Source organism: Amaranthus tricolor, chromosome 16, assembly GCF_026212465.1.
Source record: "Amaranthus tricolor cultivar Red isolate AtriRed21 chromosome 16, ASM2621246v1, whole genome shotgun sequence".
Lineage (NCBI taxonomy): Eukaryota > Viridiplantae > Streptophyta > Magnoliopsida > Caryophyllales > Amaranthaceae > Amaranthus > Amaranthus tricolor.
Genome location: NC_080062.1, coordinates 9,826,238 through 9,848,314, shown reverse-complemented (window position 1 = coordinate 9,848,314; position 22,077 = coordinate 9,826,238). Strand labels below are relative to the sequence as shown.

Genomic DNA, 22,077 nt, shown 5'->3' with positions numbered 1-22,077 from the left:
CCATAGTCTAGGTTTGAGTCCGAGTTAAAGTTAGTTTTTCATATTTAATTGAATTTTGCTTCGAATTGCAATATAGATAAAGGGATAGACTCTAATTAATGATGGTAATATACCAAATATAATTAAAATCCAAAATATATCCAATGATATAATTCGATTCTCACCTAGTTTTTTCCCCTTTCTATCCTACCTATAATAATAATTAAAAAAGGGAAATTCTATGTGATTTATTACCCTTAGTTTTTTGACTTTTTACGTGGTGGATAAATTTTTTTTATCTGTTTGGTAACCTATTGTATCATTTCTGCATGGTAGACAAAAGGTTAAAGTTTTTGTTTTTAAAGTTATATCATTATTATCTATTATAACGACTTTTATTCAAAAAACAAACATTGCAATCGCTTTTATGGGACATACTTTCAAAAATCTGATCGAAATGAGATTTATAATTTAACAATTACATTTTATCTATCACATGAAAAAAATTAAAAGTTCAAAATTACCATACTGATCATAAATTACTTCTTCAGTTCCGTTTTAGTTGCAACATGAGGTTGTTGCACAAATTTTAAGAAAATGCTTTTGAGTGTGCAAATGTACAATACTACCCCCATTCACATGGGTTGCTTTTCAGTAGATGGTACAGTAACAATACAATGGAGATTAGATCTTTTTTTGATAGCTTAAGGTAACTATCGCAGAAATGCCCAACAAGTCCCAGGAAGAGAAGGACTTTTGGTCATTGTTGTGAATGCAAAAATATACAATGAACTATGTCATTCAAGTGTGAAGATTTATCAAAGCAAGGAAGATGGATGAAAATGCAAACCTTGATGAGAATTTCGACCCAGACATGGAGCTAGTCATTTCTTACTTTGAAAACCTTGATATAATGAATGATTATGATATTTATGAAGAGTACACAAGTGAAACATATGGGAATGTAGATATCAGCTAAAACTTGGGTGTAATTACTTGCCAACCTCATTAAACCCACAACAAGCACAATTTTAGCCTCTAAATGAACCAATTACAACAGTTTAATGAACATGATGAACAACTTAATGAACAATAACCAGAAGCACAATCAAATGAACAACCTCAACTAGAATTTCAAGAAGCACAACCAGAACCACAGACTAATGAACCAGAACCACAGACCAATGAACAACCAGAATCAGATTTTTATGAAGCTGAAGCAAAACAAGCACAGACCCGAAGTAGGGAAATAAGCATTGAATCCAAAAAGTTAATTATTTAAAAGTTAAGTTGTTTTTGTAAACCACCAACTAGAACATTGCCTAAGGGATCTATAAAGGAAACTGCACTTGCACAAAATGTTTCACGGTGGACGGTTTGAAGACTTTAGGAGAATGCCAAAAATACAATGGCCAATGTTAATGTTATTGATGTTAGTAACAAAAAGAGAGAGAGGGTAGGAAGGAAAAAAAATGTTTTTAACATAGATACACTTAATGCCATCCCAATTAAAAAAGAATAACAATTAGGTCAATTGCTAATGAAATGAAAATGGGACATTCGCGAGTATATAGAATGTTAAAAGCAGGAGATCTTAGATTGCACAAAAATTCCATCAAACCAAAGCTTTCACATGAACACAAACTTAGGCGACTTAACTTCATTTTGTCTCAAATTATCCTGCCTACTATTAACACATTATCGAAATTCTGTTTGATGTACAACGTCGTACACATTGATGAAAAATGGTTTAATATGAGCAGAGAGACACAACGATTTTACCTATTCACATGGGAAGAGGAAGAGCCATATAGGTGTGTTCAAACAAGAATTTCATAGGAAAGGTCATGTTCATACCTGCTGTTGCTAGGCCACTTGTTAACACTAATGGGGACATATTGTGGGATGGAAAAATAGGCACTTCCCTTTTACAGAGACAAAATTGCAAATCAGACGTTCAAGCAACAGGCCAATAGGTACACCAAAATTGAAAGCAATTACAAGAGTCACAAGGGATGTCATCAGGGAAAAGTTAATTGCTGAAGTGCTACCAGCAATCAGATCAAAATGGCCAACAAATGGAGTTAGAGACATATGGATTCAACAAGACAATGCAAGACCACACATATTAACAACTAATCATGCATTTAATGAAGTTGCAACACAAGATGGGTTCAATATTAGGCTAGTTTGCCAACCGGCTTCTAGTCCCGACATGAACATTTTGGATTTGAGTCTTTTTAATTCTCTTTAGTCAATTCAATTTCGAGAATTTCCTAGTGATTTGCCAGCTTTAATTAAGGCATATGATACTTTTAATCCAAAACTTTTGAATTACTCATGGATTCAATATCAGTTATGTAACAACCCAACTTACCGTTAACTGAGTAACAAAGTCATCACAGGGTTTATTTCCCAAGAAACTCAAATCTCAATTCCAATACTTGAGCAAAGGGGTCATAAGCTCTAAAACATAGCTAATCAACTAGTTCTCAATCCAAACATCTATCTAAAACATAAAGTAATCATAAAATTCACTATAAAAGTCCAACATAACCAATACAGTCTAGACAAATATTTAATTACCAAAGCCTAAAACAAAACTACAAATTCTCACATGTTCTGCTTAATAAAACATCCTTGGAACTCTAATCAACTCAACAAACCCATCGTTCTCGACCGGTTCCGATCTATAAACAATCTAAAAGATGGAAACAACAGGGGGTCAGGTTAAACTGAATGATAAGTAACAATCCAAAACAACAAAACATAGGTTTAAAAGCAACATCAGTTTCCTAGATCTATGTGCGCCACATGGAGTCTAGTTTGAGGTGTGTCCCATAGCTCTAAGGCTATGTCGTTCTCAGGTGAAGCTAGTCAATATCTAAATGACAACTTTCCTCAACAACAGGGAGTTGGAAACAATGTTCCTCAACTTCGTCAATGACCAGCTCGCAAGCCCGATCCTGTAACAACCCGACTTACCGTTGACTGGGTAAACAGGGTCATTACTGGGTTCGTTTCCCAAGAAACTGAAATCACACTTCCAAAACTCAAGCAAAGGGGTCACAAGCTCTTCAACGTGACTAACTCAGCTAAATCCCAAAATCAATATCTAACTAAAACACAAGATAATCATACAATTCCCTACAAGTCCAATATAACCAACACAACCAAGTCTAATATACATTTATCCAAAAACCTAATACAAAACTACAAGTTCCCACGTGCTCAGCTCAAAATTCAACCTTAGAACGCTATTCAATCACCGTTAACCCATCGTTCCCGACCGATTCCGATCTGTAATAAACTAAAAGATGGAAACAACAGAGGGTCAGATTAAACTGAGTGAGAAGTAACAATCCAAAACAACAAAACACAGTAATTCATATCATAGGTTTAAAAGCAACATCAGTTCCCTAGATCTATGTGCGTACAGGGAGTCTAGTTTGAGAGGTGCCCCATAGCTCTAAGGCTATGTCGCTCTCGGGTGAAGCTAGTCAATATCTCAATGACAATTCGCTTCAAAAACAGGGAGTAGGGAACCATGTTCCTCAACTCCGTCAATGACCAGCTCGCAAGCCCGATCCATTGACCATATTAATCTCAGCATAATCATTCATAAACATTTATCACATTCATATAAATTTCACAAACTTTAAATAAACATTTTACAAATGGTAGCCTGGCCAGACCCCTTTTTAAGGGACTGTTACTACTCACCAACAAGACGCTTCAAAGAGCCGTGATCGATTCGCGGCTAACAGCTAGAATGGTTCCTCGATGACGTCGCCTCCAGAAGCATAACAAACATAACATCACAACAAAGCGTTCGATACTACAAACTAGGTTCATATAACTCATTGCATCTCCTCCTAAGACTGCAGCTTAACCAAGAGCTATGCTAGCATTCTAACCTTTAAAATCTCACAGTCGATTCAAGAATATCAATTACCCAATACATTCTTATAAACAACCATGTTCCACCAATTTCGTAAATTCAATGTCCATCCATCCCATATTTACATATCAAGATTCACAAGGATTTAAGGGTATACCAAGACCCTTAATCTATTAGAATGTATTTGATTAAACACAAAGGTCCTTATTCTTCCTACAATCAAAAGTCTCAACAGAATCTAATACTTCATCCAAAAATATTTAATTATCCAATTAATTTTCATATCTCTAGATCCCAAATTAGGAATCCCGTAATGGTTTTAGGACACCTCTTACTAAAACAGGCGTAACTCACTCATACGGAAACCAAATGAGATGATTTAAGTGGCTACGCGACCACTACTCAGAGCTCTACTATTCTTATTAAGACACTAAAACCCAGAAACAATTAGAACAGTCCCAAAATAGCCAAAACAGAAGGTTTGTTATGGATTTCCAAAACAGCCTGCTAGTATTTCACTATTTTGAATACAACTCTCTCATATAAACTCATTTTGGAGCGATTCAAGTGTTCACGGGATCGCGACTCGAAGCTCTACAAATCTCATGAAGACACCAAAATCCCAAAACGACTCTAACTATTTCAAAAACAGCAACACAAATTCGTACAGCATAAAACGGAACCTCATTGTCGATCTTTATGACAGTCTTCTAGTATTTTGGACATAACTTCCTCATACGAACTCATCTCGGGGTGATTCAAGTGCCCACACGACTGCGACTCACAGTTCTACAAATCTCAAGAAGATATAAGAACCCAAAAACAATCAGAACCATCCCTAAAATGGCCAAAACAGAAAGTTCAGTTTATGAACTGAAATTTCAGAATCCCAAATACTCAATTTGATACTAGAACTCAAATAACCTAAATAACCAATTCTAATCAACACTAGCAAGAACTCAATTACTAATTAAACTCATATACTCTAATTAAATTCAAGTTGATACCTAAATTTAAATCAAAAACCCAAATTGAATCCACAAATACCAAACTACCTTAAAACATTAAATTAATACTTTAAATAGAATAGTTTGTGGATTACCTCAATCACCATTGAAGGAAGAGGAAGGAGTTGGTATGGTGGTGCGGCCCACCGTGTGTGATGGTGAAGGAAGGCTGCGTGGGGCTAGCATCACAGCAGCTTGTTGCTGTTTGGAGGCACAAAGCAGCAGTTGTTGCTGCTAGGTGGGTGGATCACGGCTAGTTGCTGCCGCCTGCTACTTGTGGAGGACAGGGAGGTGTCAGTTGCTGCTTGTGGAGGAGGAGGCAGCTGCTGGTGGAGGAGAAAATGAGCAAGGGCTGTTGAGGAGGGAGAAACAGCCGTGGGGAAGAGGGTGAGGAAGTGAGGCGTATTGGTTTTGAATGTGACAGGCGACAGCAAGGAGTGTGTCGATTGAATTTCAATGTGAGGGAAGAGGTATGTCGGTTTATAGATGGTAAAATGGGTTTATTTTTGGCTTTGACCCGTTATATTCTATTAAAGTCGTCTCGTCGTAAGACAGTCTTATATAAGACATGCTATAAGGGTATAATAGGCGATTTATGAAATAAGTAATTGGTAGTATGAATAAGGATTGAATTTACGAATTTATTTTTCAATACTTTAGTTAAATTCATTTTTACAAAGATAAGATAGAAATCAATTAATAAAATATAATCAAAATACTCTTTTATCGAAGTATTCTTTATACGAATTTTATACATTAAATAAAATATACCTCTTTCTTGAAAATGTTAACAAATCAAATACTTGAGTCAATATTATCAAAATAATAATATTATTACTCGAATTAACTTACTTAATAACCTCAATCAGCTTAATAAACTTATAATTAAACTTTATTAAATGTAGTCTATTTCATTCTCCCCAACTTAAAATAATTTCGTCTCTGAAATTATACCTACACTTCTGATCATCCTTCATAATATATAAGTCGAATTTCGTGAAATGAGAACTAAATAAACTTTAATTACTCCCCAACTTTGATTCAAGACATACTACATCTATAAATTTTCAATCACATAAAATGAATTACATATTGGTAACACAACTAACCTCAATTGAATTACTCCCAACCTTTAAATTTGAAACTTCAACCTCGATTTACTTTACGTGAACCGTTCACATGTACTTTAAATCAACCACCTTACTTCAAAATCTTTTATACCTTTAATTACATATTTGGTCATTTCAACCTTTTTATATCCTTAGTTTGAGATATTAAATCATCAACTTACTTGTTGTTTCCCAATTACAATTAAATTTTTAATTAAAATTTTTATAACTCCCGAGATACTTTGAGATGAATACCTTAAGTCATTTATTGAATCTCATATTCATTAAAGATATTCACAATCATTTTTCTATCAACTTTTGATAACTCAAACTCGATCATTGTCAACTTACTTTAAATTATAACATTTATAACCCTAATCTTCATTTAACGCTTAAAACTTCAAATTCCATAACAAATTTATCCGAAATAACTTCAATAACCTTTAGACATTCAAATTCGTATTTTTTTTTGTAAACCATTATTCTATTATACTCATGTTTTACCATTAATAGTTCCATACAATCCCCCCCCCCCCTCCCCCCCTTTTTTTTATAACTTTTAATAACCAAACATTTCTTCACTTACAAAGTCAAACCTCTCACAATTTAAGTATTCTTTAAACTTCCAATTGATCCCTTTTTTCTTAATTCACATTTTACCATCAATAAAACCTTTATAGAGTCCCAAAGTTATCATTCATTCATTAAAAAAAACCGTTGAAAGCTTTCTCAATCATAATTTTACATTATCCTCAACACGTATAGGCCATTCAATCAAACTTACACTAGTGGAAAAAAATGTATTTGCTGCTCATTATTTGCTGCGGTTTTTGTGTATTAGCAGCAAAAAATAGGAAAACGTATTAAAAAAAAACAACTCTAATTGCTTCGGTTAACCCTTTGACCGCAGCAAATACCCTAGCATCATGCATTAATTGCTGCGGTTTTTTCACAACCGCAGCAAATAACCCTTCAATATTAGCTTAATTGCTCCGGTTCTTCCACAACCGCAGCAAGTAACCCTTCGAAATTAGATTATTTGCTCCGGTTTTGTTGTGAACCGCAGCAAATGACCGTTGGACAAAAACCCGCCAGTTTCTTTTTATTTCGCATATCTTCTCAAATACGTTATACAGTACAGTTGTTCATTGAAAAAACGCTTCATCTTCATTTGCTTTTCGTTCCTCTTCTACATCTTCATCATTTGTGTTCGTTTCTTGTGTTCATCTTCATTTTCACAAACGCTGTTTTATTTATTTGCTGTTATTCATCTTCATTTGTGTTCGTTGCTGTTCATCTTCACAAAGTTGTCGTTGTTCATCTTCACAAACTTGTTGCTATTCATCTTCACAAACTTGTTGCTGTTCTTGTTGCTTCTGTTCATCTACTGTACATCATCAAACTTGTGTTTTGAAGGTAAATCCTTGCTTCTGTTCTTGTTCATCATCAAACTTCGAATTTTCATAAACATACTTGTTGCTTCTGTTTTGTTGTTGTTCTTGTTGCTTCTGTTCATCTACTGTACGTGTGATAAATATCTAAAAAAAACCTAAATTAATTACCTTATTTTTATTTTGAACCAACTTCGAATTTTGTTGCTGTTCTTGTTGCTGTTCATCGAATATAATTATGTTTCTGTTCATCTTCTTGTTGTTGTTGTTCTTGTAAAAAATCTTGTTACTTTGTTGTTCTTGTTGCTTATTCTTGTTGTAAAAAATCGAATATAATCTTGTTGTTCTTGTTGTTGTAAATCCTTGCTTCTGTTCTTGTTCTTGTTGTTGTCTAAATGCTTAAATTTGCTTCTGTTCTTGTTGTTGTCATATTTGTTTTTCACAATTTATCTGATTTAATTAATTCGATTTTAAATATTTTTAGTTGTGTATGTTTTAAAAATTATTAAAAATTAATATTAATAAAATTTAAATTTTAACGAATTAAATAAAATTTTACTTTACTATGTTTCAACTTATAGATTTTACATAAAATACTGATTTTACATAAATGAAATAATTGTTTTGAATTGAAGTGAGTATCTAGTATTTTAATGATTGTATTTATTTGCTTGAGGGTTAGGGAAATAGGTGAAATTTTAATATGAAAATATTAATATTGCATTCTTATTTTTCATGTTATTTCTAATATATAGTTAATACAAAATAATAATACTCCTAGTTGATAAATAATACTAGTATATTATTATTTGTGGAGTAAATAATTTTTTGTTCAGAAAGTATTTTTGATTTTTAAGTTTCTTGTTCGTTTAATATTGTATGATTCGTTTATGTTGTTGTTGGAGTTTATTGATAAGCCACTAGACCGGATTTTAAGGGTGAATTGGACTTATGCTTGTTTGTACTCTACGTCTAGTTTGTAGCTAGTATCATAAATTTTCAAATAAGATCACTATTAGGTTATATAATTTGATGTATATTAAAGTCAATTATAACTTTAAATTTTATTTTTTTAAAAAATTTTTAGAAAGATTATTATAATCAAAGAGTTTAAGTACCTTCAAATAATTTGTAGCAATTCTAAAGTGACCAATTATAGTTATAAAGTAATCACCTACAAGTCATCATTAACAATCTTAAAAAACATTATTAATTATTTTGGACTGAGGGTTACGATGTCAATGGCTTCACATTTTGGACTGAGGGTCAAGACAAGAAGTCATCGTATCTACAGAATAGTGGGATTTCTATTTTGGCGTCATCTACATTTTACGCGAGTGCGAAGGATCAAGCGCCGGTTGATGCTAAATTGGTATACTACGGGCGGGTACATGAAATATGGGAGCTTGACTACTCTACTTTCAATATTGGTCTTTTCAAATGTAAGTGGGTAGATAATAATCGACGATGCATTAAAAATGACGACCCTTGTGGATTTACTCTTGTAGACTTAGCTCGTTTGCGTGATAGTGAGGAGCCATTCATACTAGCTACACAAGCCAAGCAAGTATTCTACATTGTCGACCCGTTTGATAAAAAATGGTCTATTGTTGTGTAGGTGATGTTGAGGATGAGGAAGAATATGATGCTTTTGAAGACTCCCCTCCCTTTATCTATCCAAAATCAGTGGATCAAGATGATGTAGATGATGTAGATGTTGGTTATATGTGTGTAGATCACACGGAAGGAATACATTTGAATTAAGTGATTCCCAAGGTATGAATTTAAAGCTTTTTAAAGTTTTTTTTGGCACTTGTTTTGTTTTGCATGAAACATTGCACATAACACTATTTGTTATATATTATTGTGTTGAACGTATTAGAATTGTTTGTCATATTCTTAATATTACTTAGCTTATGTTCTAATATATTTCTATTCATACTCTTTCAGGTACTGATATACAATGCATTTATTCAGAGATGAAATTGTCCCCGAGATTGAGACCTCGGATAATGAGCATCGTAGTAGTGACAGCGAAGAAGACCAAATTGTGAGATACGAGCGTATGGCTGAAGACGCTCCACCAATTGACAATGATTTTGAAACTGAAGACTGGATGCTCTCACCACTACCAGCAGTAAGAAAAGAAAAGGGCGAGGTCCTACAAAAAACCTCAAAGTCACAGAACCCATGCATTTGGAATACAATGCATTGGGTCAACCCTGCGGAAAATGGCGTAGGCAATATGGAAAACAAGTGGGTCTATGTATCCGCAAGCTTTCCATATTGCACGCATGGAACGAGGTTCCAGAGGGTTTGAAGAACTCTCTATGGCATGATACTGTGGTAAGCAACTTTACTATTTTTACTCATTTATTTTCATTTTAAAATTAATTTGATTGATAGTAATAAATATAATTTTTTTTCTAGAATCTTTTCCACATCGAGAGCGATGAGGACAAGAAGAATGTGTTTCTTTCAGCTGTTGCTGAAAGATTCAGAGATTTCAAATCCAAGCTAGTAACTGGCTGGATTACGAAGAGCCGTGCCTGTACGACCAAAAAGTTCAAAACGGGGAACGAAGGTGGAGAGCAAGCACCTTCGAAGATGCCCTATGAAATATGGGGTCACATAATGAAGAGGGATTGGGAGGCCTTTGTTGCCAAAAGAACAACTCCCATAGAAGTTGTAAGTATTTCATATTATATTATAGTTTACCAATTTGAATTTACTTCTTTTGATTCAGTCATTAAACTAATACATGACATTCGCTTTCTATTGATTAATTAGGAAAAGCGTGGTAAAGCTTCTGATTCTGCAAGCAAAAGGAAGTTTTACCATCGCTTAGGCCAAAAAACGTACGATGAGGTCCGAAAAGAGTGGGTGGATGCGGGTTTATACCCCAATCAAAGTTCATCCACGCCCTCATCTACGACTACCTCCGCATCCGTGAATCTTGCTGGAGATCGGGTGCGTGATTGGTATTGCGGGCTTTATTCCCGAGATGCAAGTGGTAAATTTACCATTAATGATCCGGGAACGAAGAAGGTTGCTGATGCTGTGGTGAGTTTTGAAATTATTAAGTATATTCTTCATTTGTTTTGTATTCTTTGGCTTTGATGTACTTATACTAATTGCTATATATGTCACTTTTTATTTGAACAGATGGGCTGGAAGGAAAAAGAAGCTACGGGGGAGTTCACCCCAAGAGACAATGTTGACGCATTACATATGGTCTTAGGGAAAGACCACAGTGGGCGGGTAGTCGGAAAAGGAGGCGTCCGCGTGGGGTTACAGATTGCATTCGGCAAAGAGTGTGTTGCTACTCAATCCCTAACGGCACTGCGGGAAGAAGCAGCAACCCTCCGAGCGGAGATTACGAAGGACGTTCTCGCCAAGCTGGCCGCCGTGTTGCAGAAGATGGGAGCACCCATTGTGGACTTGGCAAACCTGATTGTCGAGGATCAGGAAAGTCAACATGGGGATGCTAACGCTTTGGTCGAGCCAACACCCGAGCCCATTACCCCCGTAGCACCCCAGCTCATTATTAATACCCCTGAAGGGGAAAACACCACACCGGAGAACATAAACTTTGTTTCTCAAAATCCGGAGCCAACTCCGGAGCCAGTGCTACAGGTACATAGTTTTTAAATATGTAAGCACTTATTAATTTAAATTGCAACGCGTAATTAATATTTTATTATGATGCTTATTATACTAAACGACACACTTTTCAGGAGGCGACTCCTTGTTCTCTTTTGCTGCCTCAGTTAGGTGTTGCTAGTGATGGCGACTTAACTGAGGTTGCATATGGTGTGGCCCAGCCAAATAAAGAGGGCCAAACAGTGCATTCAATGCCTGTTATAAGTGGCCACATCAGTGTGGCCGTGGAGACTATTGTAAAGGGGTTTGAAGATTTCTCACTCCCAATTCCAATGCCAGCATGGAGCCTTGAGAAACTATCAGACGCCCTAGGTAGTTTCGTCACATGGCCATATGCTTGGGTCCGATTCACTAACATGGTAAGAATCATTTGTACCTTATTTATTTTTATTTTTTTAATTGCATGCTCACACTAATTTGATTGTATAAATTGAAATAGCAAAAGAGTCCAAAGAGATCTTGGAGAGAGGTCGGTTCCTCAGCAAAGGTGTCGACTGGGTCAAAGTCGATGCCAAGCACTCCAATTTTGACTGATGAGGAGCTAAAAGATCTCTCTCAAGATTGCAAATGGCTGCATTATTGTGCATCTCGCATAAGTGAGGAGGACCCAATCATTTTGCCCCTACTGAAGGAGCAATACTGCTTTATAGAGAGCCTGTTTGTAATTATTGGTCCTAGTGACATCGGGAAATTTTTGAGAGGAGAGATGCTGAACGTAGCTCTTTTCCATGTCTACATGAGGTGATGTTCATTATCTTACAAGTTAGGCATTGTTGTTCGTTTAATTGTTTTAATGACCGAATTACTAACAAAATTCTCTTATTTGTGAGTTTAGTGCGGCTTACGAGGAGCTAAATTCTTGCGAACCTCCAATAAAAATTGGATGGTTTTGTCCGGAGTCGATTTCGGGTAGTAAATGTAGAAATGATCCAGATCAGGTCAGAGCATACATTGAGACTGCTTTGACTAACTCCCTTGCATCTAAACACACATTCATTCTGGCTCCATATTGGGAAGAGTAAGTTTTATTATTGAAATTGAACTTATCTTTTGATTTTTAAAGTCACCTAATCTCTAATTTGTTGATTTTAAATTTGTGTTTGTAGTTTGCATTGGATACTTTTGATCATTTGTCCTTTAACGAACACTGTGCACGTCTTCGACTCATTACAAAAACCTCAAAGCCCACCTCGCAACACAAGATTCAAATTGTTGTTGAATACGTACGTAATATTAATTATTTTACCAATTTGATTTAATTAAGTGTTATATATATATAAATAGTATTACTTTTCCCATGCGTTTCAGCGCAATGAAAAGAGTGCGTGGACAAATGGGATCTACATCTAGAGCCACATTTCCAAAATGGATAGCAAGAAAGGTACACAAATTCGATTTTAAGTTGCGATTTTAAGGGTTTTTAAGCGTTTTTGTCAATTTCGCGTGTAACGTAGGTCAAACATGGTTTGTTATGCACGAAACTTGGCACACAACACTATTTGGCATATATTATTGTGTTGAAATGGTTAGAATTGAAAATAATAGTCATATGCTAGAAATTAGGTGTTAAGTTGCAATTTTAAGTGTTTTTAAGCGTTTTTGTCAATTTTGCGCGTAAAGTAGGTCAAACATGGTTTGTTATGCACGAAACTTGGCACACAACACTATTTGGCATATATTATTGTGTTTGAAATGGTTAGAATTGAAAATAATAGTCATATGCTAGAAATTAGAAGTTAAGTTGCGATTTTAAGGGTTTTTAAGCGTTTTTGTCAATTTCGCGCATAAAGTACTCAAACTTGGTTTTGATGCGAAACTGGGGCTGATTATTAAGGCCTTGGTTATGCAAGGATTAATGTTGTGCGTAAGCTTTGATTAATGACACAGTCAAAAACTACAAACGATCATGAAAAGAACACGAAACAACCACAAACACTTAAACAAAATTCTGATCTAGCAAACTGTCGAGCAGCCCTCCTTTAGCTCAGCTTCTAGGAGTCCACGGGGATTGTTAGAATGGTTTTAGGACCTTGATAGCTAGATCCAAGTACCAAGATTCCATTTCCACTTTAGCCTAGGTCCTGGATGCATAGGTTTGGTCTCCACGTGTCGTGCAAGGTGGTCTGGTCACTAGTTTGTTGTTGTGTCAATTTCGCGCGTAAAGTAGATCAAACATGGTTTGTTATGCACGAAACTTGGCACACAACACTATTCGGAATAAATTATTGTTTTGAAATGGTTAAAATTGAAAATAATAGTCATATGCTAGAAATTAAAAGTTAAGTTGCGATTTTAAGGGTTTTTAAGCGTTTTTGTCAATTTTGCGCGTAAAGTAGGTCAAACATGGTTTGTTATGCACGAAACTTGGCACACAACACTATTTGGCATATATTATTGTGTTGAAATGATTAGAATTGAAAATAATAGTCGTATGCTAGAAATTAGAAGTTAAGTTGCGATTTTAAGGGTTTTTAAGCGTTTTTGTCAATTTCGCGCGTAAAGTAGGTCAAACATGGTTTGTTATGCACGAAACTTGGCACACAACACTATTTGGCATATATTATTGTGTTGAAATGGTTAGAATTTAAAATAATAGTCATATGCTAGAAATTAGAAGTTAACTTGCGATTTTAAGGGTTTTTAAGCGTTTTTGTCAATTTCGCGCATAAAGTAGGTCAAACATGGTTTGTTATGCACGAAACTTGGCACACAACACTATTTGGCATATATTATTGTGTTGAAATGGTTAGAAATGAAAATAATAGTCATATGCTAGAAATTAGAAGTTAAGTTGCGATTTTAAGGGTTTTTAAGCGTTTTTGTCAATTTCGCGCGTAAAGTAGGTCAAACATGGTTTGTTATGCACGAAATGTGGCACACAACACTATTTGGCATATATTATTGTGTTGAAATGGTTAGAATTGAAAATAATAGTCATATGCTAGAAATTAGAAGTTAAGTTGCGATTTTAAGGATTTTTAAGCGTTTTTGTCAATTTCGCGCGTAAAGTAGGTCAAACATGGTTTGTTATGCACGAAACTTGGCACACAAATGGTTAGATTTGAAAATAATAGTCATATGCTAGAAATTAGGTGTTAAGTTGCGATTTTAAGGGTTTTTAAGCGTTTTTGTCAATTTCGCGCGTAAAGTAAACTTTGTTTGTTTTGCACGAAACTTGGCACACAACACTATTTGGTATATATTATTGTGTAGAATTTGTTAGAATTTAAAATCATAGTCATATTCTAGAATTTACATGTTAAGTTGCGATTTTATGCGTTTTTAACCGTTTTTGACACTACGGCTAATACGCGCTGAAGTTTATGGACGATATTATAAATTCCGTGAAGGACTTTGGAGTCGAAAATATAGATGCCGTAAGTATTTGTTACGTTCTTAATTAAATATATTATATTGGTATAATCTAATGTTAATATTAATCTTTTAATTTAATATTATATAAAGGTTTTAAACGACATTCCGAGGGAAACACGCCCTTTGAGAAGTAAAGAGATGTGCGAATTAAAAGACAAGATTGCCGTGCATCTTGCTAATATTTGTCCTTGATAAATTGTAATTATAGTAGATTATTTTTTATACTTTAATGTAGATATATATATATATATATATATATATATATATATATATATATATATATATATATATATATATATATGTACGTAATATTATATTATATATACGAGCGAGAGTTTATTATTACTATTGCATTATTATAATGTTGATTAATGTGATTATCATTGGATTAATCAGTGTTATTACATTGTATTATTATTGCATTATTATAAAGATAAAACAGAAAAAGAAAAAAAAAAAAAAAAGAGGTAGTTGCTGCGGTTTTTGCCCATGACCGCAGCAAATAAAGAGTGTTATTTGCTGCAGTTTTGTCCCTTGACCGCAGCAAATAACACTCTTTATTTGTTGCGGTTTTTGGCCATGACCGCAGCAAATAAGTCCCATATTTGCTGCGGTTTTGAACCGCAGCAATTAAAGTACGACATTTGCTGCTATCACAATTTCTGGGGGCCAAAACCGCAGCAAATAATGGCAAAAAAACCGCAGCAAATGATGTTTTTTCCACTAGTGTTACTACAACATAACTTTAAGTTACTATTAATTGTATTAACATTTGTTTCCTTTCGAAACTTTCCTTAATTAAAATTTCTCATCCAAGTATGATTAAAATGAACATGTCACAAATACTTTTTCTACATTCTTTATTCCTTTATAGATTTTCAATCTTAACACACAATTAACGCATAACTTTCAATATTCCCAAAATGTTTCTTTTAAACTCTTTGCATCGAATCATTCTTGCACAACATCATCGCAATTCTTGATAAGTTTGATCCTCAACTCCTTTTGCCAGTTATCCGAGTATATATAATATCTTTTGTAAAACAATTTCAAGAATACTTGACTCGAGTATATATATATATCAAGTAGAAATTTTGAGATCTTTTAAAAACAACTTCTTTTTTTTTTTTTATCATGTGTATTTAGGATCATTCTCGCACTGATAATTCTCTTAAACTTACTCGTCTTAAAATATTAAAGCAATGTCACCCAACTTAGAATGAAATTCGTTCTCTAATTTAACTCACGAAGACTAAGGAGATGCAATAGCTATAACGCGATAAACATAGAAATGCCTAAGCAAACAACCAGGGATAATCGCGTCTCATGGCATCTACTGCCTCCCACGTGACTTCTTCAGTAACGTGATTAGACCATAGCACCTTCACAAGCGCTATACTACCTCAACGTGTATCACGCGCCTTCCTATCTAGGATTTGAACGGGGGTCTCCTCGTACTGCAAGGTATCATCCAGGGTCAACTGTTCGGCCGAAGAACGTGTGAGTCATCTCTGATGTATTGTCTTAGCTGGGAGGCGCGAAACACATCATGCACTCGGTCAAAAGATGCCGGTAACGCAAGACGATAAACTACCTCACCTAGGTTGATATCACGCACCACTTGCCAATCAAAACCTGTAGAAATACTAATGGATGATCGAATGCAACAAGAGGGGGGGGGGGGTGAATTGTTGTGTAGTAGGTTTAAGATTTTTTGCTTCTAATTTTTGCGGAATTATAATAAGTATAGAACAAAAACTTAAACTTAAAAACGAAAAGAATAATAAAAGAAGACAAGGATTTTTACGTGGAAACCTTCTTGGCCTAATAAGAAGGAAAAACCACGACCCCCCGGGATTTCAAAATTCTCACTATGTTAAGGCAATTAGTTACAATTACACAAAACAATGTTTGCTTCACTTGAAGCTTCTCAATTCTCTAAATGCTTTACTCAAAGCTTCTCTACTTAGGCCTACTTCTCTTCTCTTCTCTTCTCTCCTTCTCTTTCTCTTCTCACGTTTCTATTCTCTATTCCCTTAGACTTCCCATAAGTCTAATTACAACAAAACACTCAAATACCCTTTACAAGGCCATTTCTCAAGAGGATAAGAATTAAAATAATTACTTAAGAAAAATATAATAAATTAATTGGCATTGGAAAACTGAAAATATTTTTCTTAAGATGATCTCCCTTTAATGGACACTCTTGAATCCTAAAAGGATTGATTTTTGATTCGAGCAAAGTCCCTTCTATTTATAGAGGGAACAGCCAGCAGTTACCATAAGCATAACGTCCACTATCTCACACATACCTCCACTACCCCCACGTTCTCAAAACAAAAGGTGGTGGAATTATGCGTGTCCGGCTGTTATTTGCTTAAAGAAAAATCAGTTTTCTTATGCTAAAAATAGCATAGGAGTTTAAAACATAAGATCCTAAAAAATAGGAGATCTAAATCTAATTAAGAAAAAGTCTTGGGCTATTTTTAGAAAACCTAAAAATAGATTTGCCAATTAACTTACTAATTAATTTAAGCAATTAAATTAATTCTAAACCATTACATCAACTTAAAAACAGAAAATAATTAATTTGTAATTTTTCAGTCGATGCTATTCTTCAGACCTGCTACATAGGAACAACGTACTGTCTCCATCTACAACATTCGTCAGAACTTCAACTCTAGGAACAACAGACTGTTTTCCAGAGCAATTTCCCAACTTCTTGGATATTTGAGACACATACATCTTCCACGAATCAAGTCATAGGCTTCATCAACGATTCACATTAAATCGGATATATACCTACAAAACAATCTCTAAAAATATGTTTGTTTATTTACAAGTGAAGTCATCATCAAAACCTTAAGAGGCCAACAAATTCCCCCTTTTTGATGATGGCAAACTTTATAAACAAACTTAAGTAAAAATAGAGTAAATCAAAATTCATAGAGCATACTAGAGATTAAAGTAACTCTAATTAACTTAGCAAATCAACTTGTTAGAATATAATTTACCAAGCATTCATAAACAAACAGTTTACTCTAAAATATCAAATATTTTTCAAAAGTTTTGAAAATTAATTAACTTAAAGCCTAAATGAAATAAACTAAGTTAAACGGAAATAGATAAAGACTAACATAACATAATAACCTAATATAATAAAACTAACATAATATAAGCTAACATAATAGAACTATAATAAACCTAATAATAATAATAAACATAACTTATTAAGTATTTTCACAGAATCAAATATTCATGAGGACTTCAACAAACACAGATGATCACTTAACTAGCATAAACACAGCAAGCACACATTATATCCATAAGAATCAATATAAATCAATATAAATCAACCAAGATATGTAACTGTGTAATTACTGCTCCTGTTAAGTTTGTGCAGTAATCTTCCCCCTTTTGACATCAATCAAAAAGAATTGGGAGTTATCAAATCTCAGCACAAACCATATAGATTTGTTAGTGATGAAAACAACAAACAACAATAATAAAAGCAAGTGCTATGAACAATGATTAAACCTGCATAGAGTTAATTGTTTCAGACCATGAAAATAAAAACAAAGAAAAGTAGCAATTGTTCAAAGTTACAACAACCATGTACCCCAGATGATACAAGGCAAAAAGAGAAATTGTTTGTTAAGTAATACAGCCAACAAATCATTAAATTTTTGAGCAGAGGGATCAAGGGTCAGTCTCTTCATCAATGTACTCAGTCTGCACCTCCACTGTGTCCAGCTTGGCACCAAGGCATTGTTCCATTTGGTTTAGCTGATCCACAATAGAAGCAAGCGAGACACGAGTTTCATCCTGAATTGCAATGAATTTAGACTGTAGATCAAGGAGCTTGGAGAGAATGGAGTCAGAAGATGCTGCAGGAGTAGGGTCAGCACAACCAATACCAGGAGAGGATGGAAATGGTGTTGGTGTGAAATGAATAGGTGATGGAGGTGGTGATAAGGTTTGAGTTGGTGGTGAAGTGGTTGGCTTGGGAGAGGGAGGTTCATATGATGTAGGCTCAGGAATGGTTTCTGAAGTAACATCATCAACCTTTACTGCCTTACCTTTTGAAGCAAGCCTCCTACTCTTCCTCTGAGTGACTTTACCCTTCCTCAGCTTTGCAATTACGATCTCCTCATCACTAGAATCTCCTAAAGCTTCTCCTTGTTCCCCCTCAATTTTTGTCTCCTCTTCCTGTTCCCCCTTATTTTCTGTTTCATTGGGAACATGCCCTTGTTTTTCTTCTTCTTTTTCTTCTTCTTCCTTTTCTTTTTCTTTCTCTTTTTCAATTCCTTTTTCTTTCTTTATTTTTACTTCTTTTTCAATCTCTTCTTCTACCACTTCTTCTTCTTCTACTTCCTCATCATCAGAACCAACAAAAACTACTTCTTCTAATTCGTTTATTAATACCCCCTCATCAGTTACTTTCAAATGCAAATTTTTCAAACAACGTGCACCAATCTTCATATTTGGTCCCATTGGGAACTCAATCCCATCCAATGGAACCTCAAATTTTCGAAAAATCCAAGTTAACAGCCCCCCATACCCCACAACATTCTTTTTCTCTATACAGTCGGATAAATGTGATATCATTAAAGATGGAAAATTGATTTTGATTTGATTGTCCATGCAGTAAATCAGAGTTGCATCACGCAGACTCACCTCACTCTTCTTGGAGTTTCGGGGCAAGATGAATCTTCGTGCTACATTATAAAGTAATTTATGCAATGGGGACAACACATTGTGACTGATTTTACCCCTTTTCTGTTCAACCCCTAAAAACTTAAAGATTGTTTTTTCATTTATCCTAGAGAAAACTATCTTAGCACCAACACTGTATGTATCAAACCCTACATTCGAAATTTTAAACCATTCTGCCAACAAAGCGCTGTTAAACTCTATTTTAATGTTCCTAACCACACTGGAACACATACCACAGTCATTTGAAAAGTTTGAAATAAACTCTCTCATGATGTTTGGGAAGATGGAATTACAACTATATTCAGTCATTAAAACCTCCCATTCTTGAAATTTCAAAATGTTATGAAGTTGTGGAAAGTAAGTAGAGTCATACCAGTATTTGTCGACCCCAAATCCAACAGACATCTCCTTAGCAACCTCCTCGGCACAGTTAGGGTCAACTTGCTTCAAACGTTTGGCAGTTTGGGATGATGATTCACTTTTTGGTGTGAATGATTTGCGTTTTGGTCGAATGTTGTCAGAGGTTTCTTGTGGTGGTGATGGTAATGGTGCATCTTTTAGCAATGGGGATGGATGAACAATGTTTAAGGGTGTAGGCTGGATGGTTTGGTGGGATGTGGGTGCTTTCTTTCCTGATCTTGATTTTGGAGTTTTCATTTTTGCGTTTTGAAGGATTGAGGAAGAAGGAGGACGGTTTCTTGTGACTGTTTGTGAGGAAGGAGAAGGATGACGGTTTGAGTGATTGTGATGTAGTAAGGGTTTTTTAAAGAGAGTTGACGGTTACCAAACGTCCCATCTCATCAAAGCCTTTTCATCAATGCATTAGATATGGAAGGATTGTGTGTTTTTTAAAAAATTTCCCATTATTTTTAATTTTAAGTTGACTGTACAAATTTCCAAACAATGTGATGATATAATATAAAAAGATGTGAAATCAAAATAAAATAAAATAATTTTTCAAGAACAAAATGAATTATGATATTATGAAATATTATGGAGAAAATAATGAACATATTGCTTTGGTCTGTTCGAATTAACAACATGCAAACGTAAGAACATTCATAGTACAAACTTTATTATGTGTTTACCTGATCCATGCAATAATTGATTTTCAATCAAGATTTTGAGATTGATTCCTGACCTCTTCATTTTCATGATGCTTCAATGGGAAATATATGCAACTAACTTTAGTGGAGCTTGATCATACCAAGTTCCAATCTCATCTTTTCATATTGTTCCCTAGGAAGTGGTTTGGTCAGAATATCAGCAACTTGTTCATTTGTGTTAACATGCTTCAATACAATATTTTTGTGTTCTACGTTATCCTTTAGAAAATGATGTCTAATGTGTATATGTTTAGCACGTGAATGATGCACTGGATCTTTAGATATACATATGGCACTAGTATTATCACAATAAATAGGAATGCATTCAACTTTAATACCAAAATCTCTAAGTTGCTGTTTTATCCAAAGCATTTGGGAACAGCAGGCTGCTGCTGCTACGTATTCAGCTTCTGCAGTGGATAATGCAACTGTGTTTTGTTTCTTGGAACTCCATGAAACTAAACATGAGCCAAGATATTGTACCATACCTGATGTACTTTTTCTATTAACAAGATCACCTGCATAATCTGCATCACTAAAACCTTTTAAATCATAAACATCACTTTTAGGATAAAATAGGGACAAGTCGTCTGTTCCCTTCAAATATCTCAAAATTCTCTTTACTGCCGTGAGATGTGATTCTTTAGGACTTGATTGAAATCTAGCACATAAACCAACACTAAAAGAAATATCAGGTCTACTTGCAGTTAGATACAATAAAGAACCTATCATGCCTCTATACATGGTTTGATCTACGTTGGTCCCATTTAGATCTTCATCTAGTCTAACATTGGTAGCCATAGGTGTATGGTTGGTTTTAGCATTATTTAGTCCATATTTCTTAAGAAGTTCTTTGATATATTTTTGTTGATGAATAAAAATACCATTTTCAGTTTGTTTAATTTGCAAACCAAGAAAGAAATTTAATTCTCCCATCATGCTCATTTCAAATTCTGTACCCATAAGGTTAGCAAATTCTTTACATAACAAGTCATTAGTAGCACCAAAAATAATATCATCAACATAAATTTGAACAACCAAAATATTAGAACCTTTATTCTTAAAGAACAAGGTTTTGTCGATTTTTCTTCTTACAAAGTTATTTTGAATCAAAAACTTTGAAAGTCTTTCGTACCATTGTCTAGGAGCTTGCTTCAAGCCATATAGGGCTTTGTCAAGCTTGTAGACATGATTAGGACAAGAGGTATTTTCAAAACCTGGGGGTTGTTCCACAAAGACTTCTTCATCAAGATAACCATTTAAAAATGCACATTTCACATCCATTTGATATAATTTAAAATTCATAAATGCAGCAAAAGAAATTAAGATTCGGATAGCCTCTAACCTTGCTACTGGAGCAAAAGTCTCAGTGTAATCAATACCTTCTTGTTGATTATAACCTTTAACCACAAGTCTAGCTTTATTTCTAACAATTATTCCATGCTCATCAAGCTTGTTCCGAAATACCCATTTCAAACCAATAACTTTCTTGTTTTTCGGTTTGGGTTCCAAGTGCCACACTTTATTTCTTTCAAACTCATTTAATTCATCTTGCATGGCAACTATCCAATTGGAATCCTTTAAAGCTTCCTCGTGATTTTTAGGTTCAAGTGATGATAGGAACGCAAAGTGTGCACAAAAGTTTCTCAATTGAGATCTAGTTTGTGTCCCCTTATTTATATCACTTACAATTGAATCAAGAGGATGGTATCTTTGATACTTCCAAGGTTTAGGCACAAATTCTCTTGAAGGAACAGTAGCATGTTCTTGTTCAGCAACTTGATTGACATTCTGTTCAGCTACTGGATCATTTTGCTCATCTGTGGGAAC

General features: G+C 34.6%; 1 protein-coding gene across 1 annotated transcript; it reads left to right on the top strand.

The window, feature by feature from the left end:
• Positions 1–1,530: 1,530 nt before the first annotated feature.
• LOC130802520 (uncharacterized) lies at positions 1,531–2,233 on the top strand. The gene is made up of 2 exons (XM_057666534.1): positions 1,531–1,793; positions 1,897–2,233. Exons 1-2 carry the CDS (start codon positions 1,531–1,533, stop codon positions 2,231–2,233), a joined length of 600 nt encoding a protein of 199 aa, XP_057522517.1.
• The last annotated feature ends 19,844 nt before the right edge of the window (positions 2,234–22,077 follow it).

Bases quoted from the DNA above. Each gene is read 5' to 3' on its own strand.
- LOC130802520 (XM_057666534.1), top strand. From the start codon at position 1,531: ATGGGACATTCGCGAGTATATAGAATGTTAAAAGCAGGAGATCTTAGA. The intron at 1,794-1,896 runs GTGTGTTCAAAC...ATGGAAAAATAG, and splicing joins GAAGAGGAAGAGCCATATAG to GCACTTCCCTTTTACAGAGA.